Source organism: Beta vulgaris, chromosome 6 (genome assembly GCF_026745355.1).
Source record: "Beta vulgaris subsp. vulgaris cultivar EL10 chromosome 6, EL10.2, whole genome shotgun sequence".
In the NCBI taxonomy this organism is placed as follows: domain Eukaryota; kingdom Viridiplantae; phylum Streptophyta; class Magnoliopsida; order Caryophyllales; family Amaranthaceae; genus Beta; species Beta vulgaris.
Window position 1 is genome coordinate 17,629,842 of NC_079207.1, and position 13,002 is coordinate 17,642,843.

The window sequence follows — 13,002 nt, forward strand, 5'->3', positions numbered from 1 at the left end:
TCATGAAGATATCTTTGACGGACAATTTCGAAGGTCATGGTATCCAAGCTCTCCACAAGCGCTACATAGCCTCTTTTTCTTTTGATGTTGCTCAATTGCCTTCTCTCTCTCTCCTTTTATCCTTTTTCCACTTCTAGTGCCACTACCCTTGTTACTTGATATCTTGGGGGGTTTGATGGTTATTTCACTAGGCGCCACTGATCCAATTAGGAGCTCTATGTCTTGTGTTTTGCTACGAGTGTTGTTTGCACTCTTTTTGGCCTCCATGTCCAATCTCAAGTCCCGAAGGTTTTTAACAAGTTCAGCGAGATCTTCTTCATTTTGCTCAGCGACACTTACAAAACTATAGATCTCAGACCATAACTCATTCAAAGTTTTCTTCTTGTCCACCAATCTAGTGCATTGGTCTAAAATATTTCCTTCCAAGTCAAAGATTGGCTTTTTTGTTGCCATTTTAGTCCATCTGTTAAGAACGTATTTATCGGGAATCATGGTTAGGTTCTTTGCCTTCCATACCCAAACCATATGCCTACAAGGTAAGCCATGTCTTTGAAACATCTTGCATGAACAATTCGTTTCATAATTAGTGTTATTAAACACCACCTCAAAAGTTCTTTTACGATTCACCTCATTAATCTTGGCAATTTCCAAGTCATTTTCTCTTCTGAACTCTTCAATCCCACAAGAAAAACAAGCATTATACACCTCCTCTTGAACTTGATAAAATATAGAGCAAGTAAACACCTCTGAAGCATGCTTCTCAATGAGTAATGGTGTCTTGCATTCTGGAAATTTATTCTTGGAGTCATTGTCAAATTCAGCTTGTGAGTGTCTTTGTGAATCCATTGCAGTTTCGAAGCGCATGTAGAACTCTACAAGAGTAACATGGGGATTAGTGAAGGAGGTAAAGAAATGATTTTCACTTTCCGACCTTGAAGTTGTCTTCATTATCCCACCCAAGAATAAATCTCTAAAATAAGCAGGGATCCATAGCTTTCTTATCTTATACAACTCAGTTAGCCACTCATGTTCCAACTTAAACTCACCAATCAGTTTATTCCATTTTTCTTCAAATTCTAAAGGCTCCAATCCTAGGTCCCACACACATAAACGTAACTTTTCATGAAAGTCAGTTTCTTTAAGAAGATCTCGGTCCATTTTGAGCGACACCTTCTCCATAATATGCCACATGCAAAACCGATGCTCCGTTTTTTCAAACACTTTCCTCACTGCAACTTTCATCGCCGGATCTTGGTCCGTTATCAAACAAGTGGGTTCATTATTTCCCATTGCCTTCAAGAAAGTGGTAAACAACCACTCAAAGGAGCTTATGTCTTCCTTGGCAGTGAAACCGGCACCAAATGTGATACATCTTTTATGGTGATCGACACCGGTAAAAGGCCCAAAGACCATATTGTACCGGTTAGTCTCATAAGTGGTATCAAAGGAGACCATATCCCCAAACAAAGCATAGTTTTTCCTACAAATGGGATCCGCCCAAAAAGCCTTAGTGAGACATTGCTCATCATCTACCTCAAAGTCATAAAAGAAGGCACCCCAAAGCAATTTTTTCATTTTAAAGTTGTCCACAAACATTTGAGCATCAGAGCCATCAATATATGCTTTTAGATCTCTTGAGAAATTCTTGAAATCTTGCTTTGAAGCTCCGATATTGTCGTATCCACCAACATTCTCTTTTAAGATTCTAAAACTTTTTGTTGGCCCAATATTCAACTTTGAATTGTCAACTACGAACTTCTTGTGCAAAATTGTCATTTTTCTACCTTGCTTCTGAAATTTTCTACAACTCGGTGTGTAAAGAGGGTGGGTGTGTCCTTCATAGAAGTTTTTCACAAAATATCCACCTTCTTCACGAATCTTAAGAACTAACTGAGCTTTACACCCCACTCTTGTCACCAACCTTTTTCTAGTAGTAGCTTTTCCATCCTCTTGTTCTTTGGGCTTATCCTCATTCTTTGTCTTACGCTTCTCTTTAAAACCCGCCTTATTGCATAAGCAATATTTTATTGCAACAACACCACTTTTGTTCTTGTTAGTTGTCGACTTTCGAGTGTTGAAGCCACAATGTAGAGCATAAGCATCATAAAATTTAATCCCTTCTTCCAAAGTATCAAACTTCATCCCCAACACAGGTGTTAACTCATTAGAGCACAAAGGCATCCACTCCCTTGTTCCTCCCGGGGTGACAAAAGGGCGTGCTCTAGGTGTAACCCATGTACTAGTATTGAAAGAACTAAGTACTAGAGCACTCTCAGCTGAAAAGGAAAGCATATATCATATATGAATTAAGCTTAAAATATGCAAAACAGTAGACAAGAATGCATATAGTAGTTTCATCTTATGCACACTAATTTTTAATATAGTGCTAAACTAGCATAATAGTCATCAAAAAAGTCACAAACTAACATATAGGAGAAATCTTTAATTTTGAAATTGATAAACATCTATGAATGAAATTCTTATTCTCACATAGGAGAAAGCCAATCATTTACCTGCTACTTGTGTTGTTGGAGTATGTTGATTAGCGTCTTCCATAATCATAGGTTGAGTTTCCATGAAATCTTCAAATTAATCTAGAAAAAGACACCAAAATTTTAATTGAAAGACAAAATAAAATCACATTTCATGTTGTGTATGTTATTGCCCCAAAACCAACTTTTATATTTATAAGAGATTTAATGTACTTGTATGTTACCTATGATGTACATATGGTAAAGACCTAATGTACATGAGTTCCAACTCTATTAAAAGAAATGTACATGACCAACTCACTTAAAATAAACTCTCTTCTTCAATGCCAAACATTCATAATAACATTCTAAGCACATGGGTGAAATTAGAACTCAGTTAAAAAAGAAATACTTAATATTGTCCTTGAGATTTAATGTACTTGTAGTGTAGCACCGATGTACATGTAGTGTAGCACTAATGTACATGTAGTGTAGCACCGATGTACATGACCAAACTCATTTGAATGTAGTACACCCAACTCTTTATGGTTTCCAGTACGTAGTACTCAGATTCAAGCAGAGGATGTAACTAAACATAGTGCAAGAAAACCTTCTAACCAAATAATCAGCATACCGACAGCCTCAATCACATATTAGTCAGTAAATCGCATTCAAGCTTAATATAAATTGGTTGCAACCAAAGGCACATGGTGTGACACAACTATCTGCACAGGAGAGAATCCAAATAATGCTGACATCTAACCTTGATTAATGGATGCAAATGACCATTTTCAGGTGGAAGAACTCCAGACGAGCAGTATTGCAGCTAGCTTATTTAATTCAAGTATGAACACACAACAAGTTTTAGCATTAAAGTTGTATTCTTTGAGTTCCAGATCCTTCCACGCGCCACTTCAAATAAAAAAATTAGAAATATTAGCAAGCCATAAGCAGGCAATAACAACTTTCTAGGCATGAATTCCCACCACCAAGTTAACAAGTCATATGAAGTTTGCCATAATAGAAGAATGTTATCTCACTTAGGTACTAGTAGAGGAAGAAACTTAATTTCGTGCTTTTATATCTATTCTAACATGAACAATTACTTTTCCTTAATTTTTTGTGGACATATTATTCAGGATAAAAATAGCCCAGTATTGGTTTTTTGTGTTTAATATGAAAAGGACCTCTTCTTTTGTTATCATGTTTAAGCCATATATTTGAGGCGATTGATATAGTTTACTAAACTCCCAGAGAACCAAAAATAAAAATCTGATTTTCTGCTCAGGAATCATTTACATTACTGGCCATAAAGTAGACACTTATCATTAGAATTTTACACATATAATCCTCCAGATTGTTGGGCTAACCAAATACAACCTGAGAAAAAATTCCAGATATTCCATGAAGAAAAAAAGTTAGATGCAATTCAAATATGATGATTGACATGAAATTTAGATTACTGAATCTTTAACTTTTTCAATATTGTAATGCAGGTGATGGGTATAGTGGCTCATGCACTGGACAACAAATTTACATATGATGAAGGCCATTCTTCAGCATGAATTTATAACATTCATACCTAAAATTTAAGCCAACGAAGGTCAACATATGTTAGTTCAAAACTGATGTACATGTAGTAAACATATGATGTACATGTAGTAAACATATGATGTACATGTCCAAAGTCATCAGATTGCAGTACAAACACATACGAGTCTCAAAATTTAATTCAACTGGCATGGCATCCATCAACAAGTAGTCTATACAAGCGAATTTAGGAAAGAATAGCAAGCAAAGTAAAGTCATAAAATTTGCATCAATAACCTAATAATAATTAATCCTCCAAAACACATTCCACACATTCAATGGAATAGAACAAAAGATGCAAATTCAAACCTAAAATTAAGAAATTTACTCATAATAATGTGAGAAAAAGTTGAATATGAACAAAAATTCCAGTGACAATCCATCACCATCAAGTATACTCTCTAAAAGACCGAATTTTCTATTAAAAAATGCGAAAACCATAACTATAATTATAGAATCCATGAATTAACTCTAGAACGCAAGTACATCAATTTTTAAAAAAATCGAATTCCATGAATTACTTCTACACTTCGTACCTGATGATGATTACTTGATGGATGAATTTCGATCAGAAAAGTTCAGATTTTTGTTTGTAATAATCCGTCGATGATGAGAGGTAATTTTTTTGATTTTTTCCTCAATGAGAGAAGTACTGTTCACGCTTGAAATGTTGCCGCTAAAGAATTGCTGAGAAAATTCAGTTTTGTTATTATTGCTATGGCCAAATCGCAGCCGTTAAGTCTTTTCTAATCTAACGGTTCTAGTTAATTCTCACATATTTAACTATTCTCACATAACTATTCATTCTCACCGGATCCCGACTCTATATATATATATATATATATATATATATGCATGTGCAAGCTAGGGAGAACACCCAACAGGTGGTAGGTGAAAGTGAAGTAGGAGAAGAGACAGAACTGGGGATATATAGTTAGAAACTTATTGATTTTTAGGGCGACAGTAAGTAAAAGCATGGTGAGATTTCAGTTGTTAACATTTTTTAGACCTTGTTATATTGAAGTCCATATCAACCCCTATTAGTAACTGGCTAATTAGGAAATACCATATCTATGATAAGATTAGTGTTTGGGATGAAAATACTTTTACTCAGCAAGTTATTTCCATTGTGAACGCAGTACGATGAGCGTCGAAGGCCTGATGTAGGCATAATGAGGAACAAACTAATCTTACCTTAGACCTAGGAACATGCTAGACATTAGGAGTTAGTGGAAGTGTGGAACTCATCACTCATGGTTCAGCATCATATCCCACAAACAAAAAATTAACAGAATAGAACATAATAAAACTAATTAATTAATAGACCCACTAATTAAAACATTACCAACTGGGGTTGGTGTGAGTGGTTAAGGGTCTCTCGCTCCTTAACCAAGGTCTCGGATTCGAGTTTGGGTATTGAAAAAATCCCAGTGGGGAGGGATGCTGCCCTTTGAAGTACCCATGCAAACTCCTGCAGGAGATTAGTCCACTCGCTGAAGACGGTGGAAATCTCCTCGCAGTAAGACAAAAAAATCACTAACTAAAACATTCAACACTAATCCACAAATTTCAACGATTAGGACCATATCTTTTTATCTGTCCATAACATACAATGTGAATGACTTTAATTAAATTTGAAGACAAGGAAAGGATAGGACAAATACATTGAATTTACGAATCACTGGTAGCGTTTTTGTCAAATAAATACCTACCTGAAAAGTTTTCTTGATCACTATATATCTATGGCTTTATGCATATTAGGTACTTATGCCATAAAACTCCAAGTACTTGGGGAAAACAAAAAAAATCAGCTAAAACCCTTCATCTCTGATACAAAAGTGAAATCATATCAGACATGAATTTCAGCTTCCCTTGTTTGCTTATCTATTTCTTAAGCCTGATATATTCCACCATACCTGATGATGTAGATCGTGTTGCTCTCTTAGCGATTAAGTCTCAGATTAGTGATGACCCTCATGGTATTTTAAACTCATGGAATCACTCCCTTCCGGTATGTCAGTGGTATGGTGTCACTTGTGGAACCAGGCATCCTGACCGAGTTGTGAGCATCCGTCTTGTCTCCAAAGATTTGGTTGGAACTGTGTCACCTTATGTAGGAAACTTGAGTTTCCTTCACCATTTCTATCTAACCAACAATACTTTTACAGGCCACATACCATCTCAAATTGGTCATCTTCTTAGGTTAAGATATCTTGGTTTAGAGAATAACACCTTTGAAGGAGAAATCCCGGCCAACATATCTAACTGTATCAACCTCAAGGGACTTGGTCTAGCAGGCAACCATCTTTTTGGAGCAATTCCACATCAACTTGGCCTCCTGTCTAAGTTAGAGGTTTTAACAATTCATAAAAACCGACTTACAGGGGACTTAATCAATTCCGTTATTATAAATATGACTTCCCTGCAAAGATTGTCTGCCTCTTATAATTACTTTCAAGGAAGCATTCCAAACAATATTGGAGCAACTTTAAAAAATCTAACTTTTTTTAGTGTTGGAGACAATAAGATTTCAGGTACTATTCCTCCTTCATTTTACAATCTTTCTCATCTTCAAGTATTTGATATAAGTATAAATCGATTCGAGGGAATTCTCCCCTTAGATATTGGGTTTCGATTTCCTCGACTCACCATCTTCTCCATAGGTGAGAATTTTTTCCATGGAAATCTGCCATCCTCTCTTTCAAACCTTACTCAACTTGTGGAACTAAGTGTCTATTCTAACAATTTTACTGGGAAAATCATGTTTAGTGCTGGAAGCATGCCCAATTTGTTATACTTTGATGTTTCCTTCAACTATTTAGGGATAGGAGAAGCGGATGACTTAAGCTTTCTACAAACTCTTATTAACTGTTCCCATTTACAATTATTGCAATGTTCTTCCAATAACTTTGGTGGGATCCTGCCTGAATCTCTTGGTAACTTGACCACTGAACTCACTGAGCTAGAATTTGGACAAAATCAAATTAGCGGAAATATTCCCAGAGGATTATTCAACCTCATTCACTTAAAACGGCTAAACCTGGAACAAAATCAACTGACAGGACATCTTTCACCTTTAATAGGAATAAAAGTAACAGAACTACAAGCTTTTAACTGTAGGAAAAATAATCTCATTGGAAACATCCCTTACTCGTTGGGAAACTTATCGTGGTTGAGTTGGCTTTATTTGGGACACAATAAGTTTGAAGGAATGATACCCACAAGTCTAGGAAACTGTACAAATTTGTTATATTTGTCACTTACACATAACAACCTTAATGGAGCTTTATCTCCTCATCTATTTCATGCTTCAATGCTAATTGAGCTAAATTTGCATCAAAACCGTCTACAAGGAGTTATCCCAGTAGAAATCACTCAACTGAGCAATTTAGTGGCACTCGACATATCAGAAAATGCCTTCTCTGGGGAGCTTCCTACAAGCCTTAGTGGTTGTACTAGCCTTGTTAGCCTATCGATGGGAGGGAATTTGTTCAGTGGAAATATTCCTCAATCTTTCAAGTCTTTAACCAGCCTGAGTTTTTTAAATTTATCTAATAACAGATTATATGGTGTGATACCAGATTTTTTGGCTAGATTTTCATTGATGGCACTAGATTTATCTTTTAATAACTTTGAAGGCGAGGTCCCTAGAATTGGTGTTTTTTCAAATTATACCGCCCTGAAAATTTTGAGGAATAACAAGCTTTGTGGAGGGATTCCTGAGCTTCATTTGCCAAGATGTCACAACAATACTACCGAAACAGAATCTAAAAGGACTGGTAGATTGTCTGTTGCCGTGACCGTGATAATTGTGGTAGCTTCATTGATTGTCGGTGTGTCGACAATGTCATTAGTATACTTCCTGCTTTGTTTTAGGAGGAAACAAAACAAGCTATCTCAGATATCATCGTTTAACCTGAAAGAGCCCTTCTTTAAAGTATCTTATGCCATGCTTCTAAAAGCAACAGACAGATTTTCTCAAGCAAATTTACTGGGTGCTGGACGTTTTGGTTGTGTTTATAAAGGAGTTCTTGATCCTGAGAGCAGTATGGTTGTGGCTGTTAAAGTTATCAACCTTGAAGAAGAAGCAGCTACAAAGAGTTTCATGGCGGAGTGTGAAACGCTGAGGAATATCCGCCATAGGAACCTTCTTAAGATTGTCACCGCCTGCTCGAGTGCTGACTTTCAAGGCAATGAATTCAAGGCACTGGTTTACGAGTTCATGCCAAACGGAAATCTTCAACAGTGGATTCACATCGACCATCATCACAGGCCTTTAAGCCTCCTTCAAAGAGTAAACATTGCCATTGATGTGGCAAGTGCACTGGATTATCTGCACAACAGCTGCCAAGTCCCCATAATCCATTGCGACCTCAAACCAAGCAACATTCTACTCGACGCTGACATGGTTGCCAATGTTGGGGACTTTGGGCTAGCCAGATTTTATTCACATACAATTGCAAATAACAGTAGTTCAGTTGCAGTGAAAGGGACAGTTGGATATGCTGCTCCAGGTAAACAACGTAAAAACACTCAAGAGGCAAACTAGTATTTATTTAATTATTTATTTTTTCCTCTGCTCTAAATAGTTCTGTTTTGAGCAGAGTATGGTCTAGGAAGCATGGTATCAAAGGAAGGCGACATTTATAGTTACGGTATTGTGCTGATAGAGATGATGACTGCCAAAAGTCCCATTGATACAATGTTCGAAGGAGATTTAGACCTGCATAAGTATGCAAAATCAGCAGCATTGTCTGATCACATTGACCCAACGCTCCTAGATGATGGTGTTAGTGCAAGCAATAAGATTGACAGAAAACTTGGGTGCATAAAGTCTGTCATTGAAATCGGAGTAAAATGTTCTGTGGAGTCACCACAAGATCGAATGAGAATTGAAGATGTCATTGAAGAGCTACAAATAACTAGGGATGTCCTCAATGAGCTAGATGTTACAGGCATAATGCAAAGCAAGGTACAAACTATTGAAGTAATATTTGAGTATGATTTTTGTTTAAATGCTGATATGCTAAACTTTTTCACTTACTGATGTTTCCGAGCTCTTGCAGAAATGACTTTGCTAGGTAGCTGAGGTATATGAGATATCAACATAAAACCGACAATGAGTAAGTACTTTGTATTAATACTTGTATAGGATGGTTTTACAGGAACTGATTTTGCTTTAAGATGGAATTCCCTTAAAACCAAAACGTGAAGTGTTCAAGGTTTAGAATATTTAGGGACTAAAATGAGCAGCTGTATTTTTGATAAGTATCTTTGTAATATAGGCGTTGCACTTAGCAGCAGTTGAAGTTTTTGGGGCAGCTAAAGAGGAAGGAGGAACAAGGATAAGATCCTCAGCACCACTTATCAAACTACTGCTCCCCCAACCCCAACCCCCACCCCCACCCGCCAACCTTTACTTTATGTGTATGTTTTACTGTGTAATTCATTAATAGTGGTGAATCATAAGAACAATCACGCATTTGTACTCTCGAGTCAGGTACCAATGCAACTTTCTTACCATTTCGGAAAGATATAATAGAGGGATATTCGACCATGATAGGCAAAATACTTTGAATAGATATAGAGTTTCGTTGTACTATGTAAGTTTTACAAAAATTACGAGAGATATTTTTGTAATATAGGTGCAGGATTACCTTTTGCTTTTTTTTTTTATACTCTTTTGTTTTTTCTTAAAACCATTTAGTGAAACAGCAATCTATTTTCAGTTTTCATACATTCATGGTAGCTGGATTTACACTAGTGCATAATTGGCCTAAAAGTATCACCCCAAAAGTGTTACTTAAAGGCCTAAAAGTATTGCTTTAGGTCATATGTAACACTTTTGTAAGTGAAACATCTGCCTGTACTACCTATTCTCTAAGGTAACACTTTCCAATACTAATGTTTCACTTTCTCAAGTGTTACTCAAAATTCTCTAACGTAACACTTTTTTCAATCTAATGTAACATTTTTACAGTGTTACTAATAATGTTTTATGTAACACTTTTTCGTCCATAGTAGCATTTTCTATGTCATCTCTTGACTTATAGTAACACTTTGTTAAATATTATGTATCATTTTAAATCAGCATATGTAACACTCTATTAGATATTTGGCAACACTTCTTTTCAGCTAGTTTTATAGTGTAACATTTCTATTTCACATATCTTATAGTAACATTTTTTAATTTATCGGCATATATACAATAATAATAATAGTAAAACTTATAAACGTAATAATTGAAGAGGAATAAAATGATATTATTGATATAAATGAGTAGAAATACTCAACGACCATTGTAAAAAATGAGCCAAAGAGTATACTCAATCGAAAACATACCATTGCATCCAAAATATAGATAGTTAATCTGAAAATTAAATCATAAAATCATAATATATATCTCTCCTTAAATAAACCTAAATCAATCTTAAGGTCATTCTTTCATTATTCTTCAATTCCATTATCGATGTATGCATGCTTCTTGAGGTATCATGCATGCTTGCTACTCTAATCCGCCATTATTTACATCATCCTGCAATAAGGAAAAAAAAAACTTCAAAGTCTTATATGATAACAAATCTAGTCTGTCAAAATATATATATATATATAGAACTAGTGATATACTTGGTGCACCCATATGTTCAGTTAGATGAAAGTGTAAAAACCTTGCTAAATCATCACCACAATAATAAACGTTAATACTCAAGTATTCCGCATAAACAAATCATACAAAATATTAAAACCTTTATATAGTAATAGAAACGCAAGTAATAAATACATAATCTAAATCCTTGAAAGAGCAGTAAAAGTATTTATTATTTTCCTTCCACTAATGTTGATTAATGAAAACAATTAAACATGCTTCATACTATACCATTAGTTGAATTCCAAATAAAAGATTCAACGACAAACTCATTTACGGACCATCCCCATATATAATCATACTTAGCGAGTTTATCTCATTACTACTTAGAAAACAATTCCATTATCTAAGTGGAAGTTCTTTAAAGTAATTCACAACTTACATTTATTTATATAGTTGAACTCACACACTAATTTACCTTAGTGAACACTAGTCAAATAGTCCAACTTTATTATATTATCCCATTATAGTTATCCAACTAAAATACATTATTAAACATGTCTTCACTAATCTAACCCATAGTCGGGTAAACTAACTTCCTTGCTCTTTATATTATTACTAAGAACTAGTTGATTCTCTTTCTAACTTCATGTGAGTAAACTAATTAAATTCATTTACTTTTAAAGTCTACTCAAATAATTATTTTCAATCACCATTGAACAATTCCAACCGATACTCTGCCATTTATTAGAAGCTAATTTTTTTTAATCCATTAATACATCTTAGTCTAAGCTTTCATCGAAATGATACCTTCTTAGTGCTTTACTAAACCAATAGTAGAAAACCATTCTAGTTACAAGTAAATCATTATCACAATAACAACAACCATAATACCAAAGAACCATTCCCCACTGATCAGAGTTGTAAATAAACTAATTGAACTAACATTCTTATTACAATCTCCTACTACATTACTATATTAACATTTCTGATTCAGTCACATAATGAACTAATTACAATCCGATGCTTACAGTCCATAATCTTAAAGTTGTCTCAATATCAATTCCTTCACATCATTTAGTGATGCAACATATTCAACCTAACTAAGAAATCTCAGTAAGTTTAATTAAAATTCGGTGATCATGAGACGACTAAATTATCCTTCCCATTCCCTAATAATAGTCTTCTATGTGTAACTCATCACGTTTCAACTCCATAACCCAATCCCATCATTTCACCGCAATTATGTTAATGGATATCAATAACCATCACTCAATAAAACTCATTTCAAGAATTAGTCCAATTCACTTTCTTAGTATAAACCAGTTCAATAATCTAAATGACAATTTCTAATTAAGAACATTATCCAATTGTATAACTTACTATTCAATATAACTAGAATAAGGATTCCCATTAATTAAATGAAATAAACTAGTATTTTTTATTGAACTAACTTAAGAAGTTCCAATCATAATTCTTTACCATAACCAACAACACATCCACTATGTTTATTAGTAAATTGAAGGAACTATTCCAATTTGAGTTCATCACAACCAATTCACAACCAAAATACCATATTTACTCAATCAACCAACACAAATACAAATCAAGTTGAAATATCAATTCACAAGCAACACTATTTAACATCATCAACCATAATCATAGCAACACTAACCACCACCCCAACAACAACTACCATAACAACCCATCACCAACAACAACACATCCTCAATAACAAAAAGAGTGCATCACCACCTTCACCACCAACACCAAAAACCACAATAAAAACCACAACTGCTACCACTAAAATAACCATAACAACAATACATACCCCCACATCAATACCACATCAATAATCTGCATAATTCCACATTCATATGCTCAACTAGCACAATATCACCATCACAACATAAGTTAATCAACCATAATATCTTAATTAATATACTAATCAGAATTTTAAACCCTAATAATGTAAAACTCAATTCAAAATAGAGATACAAGGGTTAGTACCTTGGGAATGTAAACAACAAGAAGTTGAGGTGTGACAAACACCACCTCTTTGCCACACTGGACAGAAACGACGGCGGCGGCAGCAGCACCGCGACGAAGGACAGAGAAAGTGCACACCACCATCAGCGCACAAAAAGACAGGAGTAGGGGAGTGAGAAATCGACATCAACAACGACACAACTCTAGTCACGACTGGAGGAAAGAGAACGCAGGTGGACGCGCACTCCAGCGAGCAGAATTCAGCGGTGAGGCAAGGCGGTGCGACGCCGACACAATGCGCCACGAGGGGAAAGGAAACGCGGGTTTGACGACCAGCGACGAAGGACTAGGCCAAGGCGGCAGCAC

The 13,002-nt window shown here is 35.3% G+C and overlaps 2 protein-coding genes across 3 annotated transcripts; one reads left to right on the forward strand and one right to left on the reverse strand.

Moving 5' to 3' along the window:
- On the reverse strand, positions 1 to 2,292 carry LOC125498850 (protein FAR1-RELATED SEQUENCE 5-like). The gene has a single exon (XM_048647147.1). It carries the CDS (start codon positions 2,290 to 2,292, stop codon positions 1 to 3), a length of 2,292 nt encoding a protein of 763 aa, XP_048503104.1.
- Positions 2,293 to 4,906: 2,614 nt separating this feature from the next.
- On the forward strand, positions 4,907 to 10,149 carry LOC104896046 (putative receptor-like protein kinase At3g47110). Of its 2 annotated transcripts, XM_048645781.2 has the most exons (5): positions 4,909 to 6,595; positions 8,087 to 8,575; positions 8,666 to 9,033; positions 9,128 to 9,184; positions 9,347 to 10,149. In XM_048645781.2, exons 1-4 carry the CDS (start codon positions 5,917 to 5,919, stop codon positions 9,131 to 9,133), a joined length of 1,542 nt encoding a protein of 513 aa, XP_048501738.1. In that variant the 5' UTR covers positions 4,909 to 5,916; the 3' UTR covers positions 9,134 to 9,184; positions 9,347 to 10,149. The 2 variants fall into 2 exon arrangements, with proteins under 2 accessions (XP_048501736.1, XP_048501738.1); XM_048645779.2 differs by having other exon boundaries at positions 4,907 to 8,575; positions 9,347 to 10,147.
- The last annotated feature ends 2,853 nt before the right edge of the window (positions 10,150 to 13,002 follow it).